Genomic DNA, 5,720 nt, shown 5'->3' with positions numbered 1-5,720 from the left:
GCTCTCCCGTTTGAAAGTACCTCGTCGTTCCGCCGTTCTCGCCTTAAATGGTTGGCGCTGCGCACCTCCCACGGAGGGACGAGTTAGACTCAGACTTGGCACTGGCGCGGTTGTTTGTGTAGAGCGCTGGGTAACCCAGGTTGGTATTCCTCGTTCTTCCGCTCCGGGGTTATCCGAGCCGCTCGCCCGCCTGCGGCCGGCAGCCCGGATGGGCTGGGATGCCGTTCCTGCTCCCGCTGCGTTGCTGAGGTCGAGGCTAACGTAGCCTGCGGGGCAGGTTGGAGACCGCTCTGCACTCTGGGCTCCGGAGTTTTGTGTGTTATCGTGGGCTTACGCTCTAGGTATCGTGACGGCTGCCGTCGTGTCGACSGTCAGGATGAGCTGCGGGGGAGTGAAATACGAGATCCCGGTGGGGAACGGTGTCGCAGCAGGGCCGCGCTGGCGCCGCCGGGCGTTTCACTGCCCCAAGTCGTGCCAAAGGACAAAGTAACGCGGTGTCCACGTAGGCAGAAGCACGTTCAACCGCTCCCCAAGCTGCGAGGTGTAGCCTGGTCTCAGCCGCATGCCGCGGTAGATGGGCATGTTTGGAAGTGGGGTTTTTTTTCTAAAATTCGTTATTACTTAGTTTAAACTAAAATAAACATCTTCCTGACCAAGGSTTTGACTTGTGCTGGACTCGGGGCAGGTTGTTTCGTGCAGAAATAGGTACGCTCTTCAGCGCGAGTGGGCGCTTGCGGCCCAGGAACGCTGCTTGCTTCTTTCTTGCGAAGGCCTGGAGCCTTCCTTTCTCTTGGGATGTGCTGGTGGTGGTCATATCCACTGCTCTTTTCTAGGTTGAGCTCAGGTTTTATCTGCATTCATGCTTGAGAAGGACTGACTTTTGTGAGCAGAAACCCTGTGATGCATCATAGTAAGGCCAAGGAGCATCTCGTGCAAGTTTGCGTATGTTTTTATTTCGTAGCATGGTGGAGTGTTCAGCCACGCAATTGCATTAATGCTTTTTTTTTAATCTTCGTTCAGAGTGCTGTGCACGATACCTGTGGGTGCTGCGTTTAGTCAGCAAATAGGATAATGTGGAGAGCAGCCCCAAAGGGCAAAACTTTCCTCAGAGCTCTCTGGCTGCGAATACTACAGGGAGAGGAGAAATCTCTTAAGTACCTCCCTTCTCTGATGCTGTAAATTGTTAATATGCCCTGAGCTTGAGAATTGTTAATATGCATCAGTGCTTGAGAAAGAGGTTTGGGACTTCACCAGGGTGTTTGAGTTGTGATCAGATCAGGTTGGAATTTACTCTGGGATCTGTGAAATTTCACTTAGCAGTTTTTTTGAGTCTACAGCATTTAGCCTACTTTAGCTCATGCTGCTAAGGCTAGTAAATGTGTTTATCCTGTTAAAGTTGCTTTGGCAGAGGATGGGCAGCTTCCAGAGGGAAGCCTTTCRGTTAGACCATACCTTGCATGCTTTTCAGAAATGGCTAATGTGGAAGACTCTAAACAGCGGAGTGCATCTTGTAACTAGCATGCTCCCACTACTGTCTCTAAGCCAGGCTGCTCTGATGCTTCCTGACCAAGAACTGAGTCTTGCTTAAATAAACCTGCCCTGTGCCTCTCTGAGTGCTCAGGGAGGAGCTGTTGATGGTTCTCCACCTGCGCCCCTAGCAGAGTTGAGGGGCTAGTAGCCAACAGCTGCAGGGGAACCACGTACAGTTCTCTGCGCTCCAGGCCTGGCCGGGAGCTTGGGGAGCCTCCTGTCCCTTTCTGCTGCTGCGCACACCTTTCCCAGGTTGTTTGGAAAGTAGCACGCAGTTCACCAGTTCCGGTTAGCTGCCTCATGCTGGGCTTGGTGGTGACTTTACAGGAGTATAGGAGAGTTTTCAAAGCGAGCCACGGGGTAGGGGGTGYACTAGGAAACTACCTGGCTTTCCTCTGAGAATTGATATGAGCTGTCTTCTTCCTTGCAGAGAGAGCTGTTCCTTGCACTGCATCCCTCGCCCTTCCCAGATGTGAGCCTGTCACAGCCAGTACAGAGAAGGGCCTCCCCTGGTCTTCACTTGTCTTCAGGACACTCGCTTCTGCGTTCCTTCTACTTTGTCAAAAAAAAAAAAAAAAAAAAAAGCCAAACCCAACACCCAGTCCACAAAAAACTTCTGTTGACCTAAGGAAGAGCTTGTGGCATCTCTGTCTCTCCTTGCCTCTCAAGATCCTGGCTGTGGGCTGGATTTCCTATCCTCGAGTTCAGGATCAGCTACAGAGTTTGAGGATCTTGGATATTTTTGATTTTTATTTTTACTAGAACCTTTTCAACCGAGAAGCTGAAGCTGTCACTGCTAAAACCCCGTTTTTTTTTCCCAAGCATGTCAGAAAGCTGGCAGCAGCAACAGCAGCAACCACAGCAGCAGCCGCCGCCACCACCACCGCAGCAGCACCATACTGGGGCCGCCACCCTTCCAGAACACTCCATCCCACCGAGTACTGCTGAGAACCCCTTGGGCTGCGCCGTCTACGGCATCCTGCTCCAGCCGGACCCCACTCTGCAGCACCACCAGCACGCTCCGATCCAGGCTGGAGAGCCGTCCCACAAATGTGGTGTGTGTGGCCATGACCTCGCTCACTTGTCCAACCCCCATGAGCATCARTGCTTGCCAGGCCATGATCGCTCTTTCCAGTGCACCCAGTGTCTGAAGATCTTCCACCAGGCCACTGACCTCCTTGAACACCAGTGCATCCAGGTGGAGCAGAAGCCTTTTGTGTGCGGCGTGTGCAAGATGGGCTTTTCTCTCCTCACTTCACTGGCGCAGCACCACAATGTCCACAATGGCAACGCCATGAAGTGCTCTATCTGCGAGAAGACCTACAAGCCTCCCGAAGCRGAGCACTCGCAACCTCTTGACCCCTCAGAGAAGCCCTACAGCTGCTCCATCTGTCAGAAGACCTTCAAGCATCTTTCAGAGCTCTCCCGCCATGAGCGCATCCATACGGGAGAGAAGCCGTACAAGTGCACGCTGTGCGACAAGAGCTTCAGCCAGTCGTCCCACCTGGTGCACCATAAGCGGACGCACAGCTCGGAGCGGCCCTACAAGTGCACGGTGTGCGAGAAGACCTTCAAGCACCGCTCGCACCTGGTGCGCCACATGTACGCACACTCGGGCGAGCACCTCTTCAAGTGCAACGTCTGCGAGCTGCACTTCAAGGAGTCGTCGGAGCTGCTGCAGCACCCTTGCACGCCCAGCGGGGAACGGCCGTTCCGCTGCGGGGAGTGCCAGAAGGCCTTCAAGCGCCCCTCGGACCTGCGGCAGCACGAGCGCACGCACAGCGAGGAGCGGCCCTTCAAGTGTGACCTCTGCCAGATGAGCTTCAAGCAGCAGTATGCGCTCATGCGCCATCGCCGCACGCACAAGGTCGAGGAGCCCTTCAAGTGCAACCTGTGCGAGAAGGGCTTCGTGCAGCCCTCGCACTTGGTGTACCACCAGCACGTGCACGGCATAGAAAACCTCTTTAAGTGCAACGTGTGCCAGAAGGGCTTCAACCAGTCCTCAGAGCTGCTGCGGCACAAGTGCGTGCAGAACGCAGAGCGGCCCTTCAAGTGCGCAGTGTGCAACAAGTCCTACAAGCGGGCCTCGGCCCTGCAGAAGCACCAGCTGGCCCACTGCGCCGAGAAGCCGCTCAAGTGCACGCTTTGTGAGAGACGTTTCTTCTCCTCCTCCGAGTTCGTGCAGCATCGCTGCGACCCGGCCCGTGAGAAGCCCCTCAAGTGCCCTGACTGTGAAAAGCGGTTCAAGTACGCCTCGGACCTGCAGCGCCACCGGCGCGTGCACACGGGCGAGAAACCCTACAAGTGCCCCTCGTGCGAGAAGGCGTTCAAGCAGCGCGAGCACCTCAACAAGCACCACAGCGTGCACGCTCGGGAGCAGCAGTACAAGTGCATGTGGTGTGGCGAACGGTTCCTGGACCTGGGCCTGCTGCAGGAGCACAGCGTCCAGCACACGGCTGAGGGCGCCTACCAGGTGGCTGCCTGCTTGCCGTGAGCCTCCTGCCCTTCGGCGGCTTTCAGCTTGCATGTGATGCTCCTGAGCCTCGGCCTTCCCTTCCCTCTCCTCGTTTGCAGATGGCCTCCAGGGAGTTGTGGGAGAAAGGGGAGGTAGGGCGGGCAGTCGGGTAAACTTTCCTCTGGCCTCTGTGGTTGATGTGCCACTTATATTCCAGGGGTGATGGATGATGTGAAAACTTGTTCGGGGTGGAGAGGAAAGGAGGGAGGTGGGGAGAGGAAATGATGCCTGTAGTTGCCTGGTGTCCTGTGGACTGTAGTTCACACCGAACATGCAGTTCCAGTGCTGAGAGCTGGCAGATCTCTGCCCRGCTGCTCTCTATGGACAGCAGCCCTAATTGCAGGACCTCTTTCTCCTCTCTTGTCCAATAACRTCCGTGGAGAGAGCTGGGTTATTCTCCTCTTGGAGAGTGCTTGGGAACAAGGCAGAGCCAGCCCTTCCTTCTTTCCGGATGTGCTGCTCAGCGTCAGAGTAGAAGTCCCAGCTTTGTTAGTCCAAGTTCAGTTGAGTGACTCAAGAGACCTGTTTCAGATCGGTAGCATGGATTCACTGCCCTGACCTCCCCTTCTCTCCCTCTTTCTAGAGCGTAGGAAGGGCAAAGCCATGGGGTTGCACAGGTCCAAAATACACTTTGGCATTGCTGCTTTTGCAGTCACTGGCTGTAACACTCTGCGAGGGTGTCGAGCAAGCCTGCCTGTCCCTCGTCGCTGCCCAGCAGCAAGGGGAAGAGTAACAAGCACTGCGCGCCRAGAGTGTGGTGAGGAGAGTCTCTGCGCTGTACTGGCCAAGAGCCTSGGGTTTGCAGTCTGCTTCTTGAAGGACCTAGCTCCCCTCTGAAGACTTACCTCCAAGCCCCTTCCCTCCTTGTTCCGCTTGGGCCATTAGCGTACCTCCAAGGGAGCGGTCAAGCAAAGGGACATCCTAGGAGCTGAACACTAATGGGTGAGGCAAACACTACTAATAAACTACATCTACGGAAATGAGCTTGGCCATCTTCAACTATAAGCCACGCTGTGCACCTTGGGCTTCATGTCTGACTTGCTCGGAGCAAAATAGTTCTGTCCAGAGTGAGTAGGGAAGAGTCCCTCCTGGCCTGTGGGGTCAGTGCCATGGGAAGGGGAAGGCTAGCAGGAGGTAAAGGAGAAGCGTATTTTTCCCTCTGTTATGGGAGTCCCTTTTTATCCTCCTATTCTTTCTTTATTTCTTSTGTATTTTTCAGGTTTTGCACAGTTTCTGTAAACATCACTTAAAAATAAATTTCCCCTTAGCAAGATTGATGCAGCCTCAGGTGTTTTCCTCTGCAGGGTTTTGCAGTCTTCTCATGACCAAGAGCCTTTTATATGCCAGTTAGATGCCTTCAGGGTTAAAGGAGTGCTTACTAAGTTGCCCACCAACCTTCCCTTCTCCATCCTCGCTGGCCCTCATTTGAGCTGGGAGTGTTCTGGCTAGCTGTTTTACTGAGCAATAGCCAATAAATTGTCCATGTGCTGTCCAGGTGATGAGGACAAGTTTAATAAATGTCCCCAGCACATAWAGACAGATTAACCTTGCAGAGAGTCGGGCTGTACCTCCTCTGCTTGTAGAGGACACTAATCTGAAAGATGGAGGAAGACTTTTTGTCTCCATTTCCAGCACTGTCAGGAGGAGCATTTCCACAGGGGGCTGGGACAGTTCA

At 54.3% G+C, this 5,720-nt stretch overlaps 1 protein-coding gene across 1 annotated transcript; it reads left to right on the top strand.

Annotated features, from left to right (window-relative positions):
• Window positions 1-148: 148 nt before the first annotated feature.
• On the top strand, window positions 149-5,320 carry ZNF319 (zinc finger protein 319). Its single transcript, XM_085315211.1, has one exon. The coding sequence runs from the start codon at window positions 2,354-2,356 to the stop codon at window positions 4,022-4,024; it is 1,671 nt and encodes a 556-aa protein (XP_085171337.1). The 5' UTR covers window positions 149-2,353; the 3' UTR covers window positions 4,025-5,320.
• The last annotated feature ends 400 nt before the right edge of the window (window positions 5,321-5,720 follow it).

Source organism: Rhea americana, unplaced genomic scaffold (assembly GCF_003343005.1).
Source record: "Rhea americana isolate MKP2758 unplaced genomic scaffold, rheAme1 scaffold_421, whole genome shotgun sequence".
NCBI classification, from domain to species: domain Eukaryota; kingdom Metazoa; phylum Chordata; class Aves; order Rheiformes; family Rheidae; genus Rhea; species Rhea americana.
The sequence above is the reverse complement of the archived record's forward strand: the minus strand, read 5'-3'. Positions and strand labels throughout refer to the sequence as shown.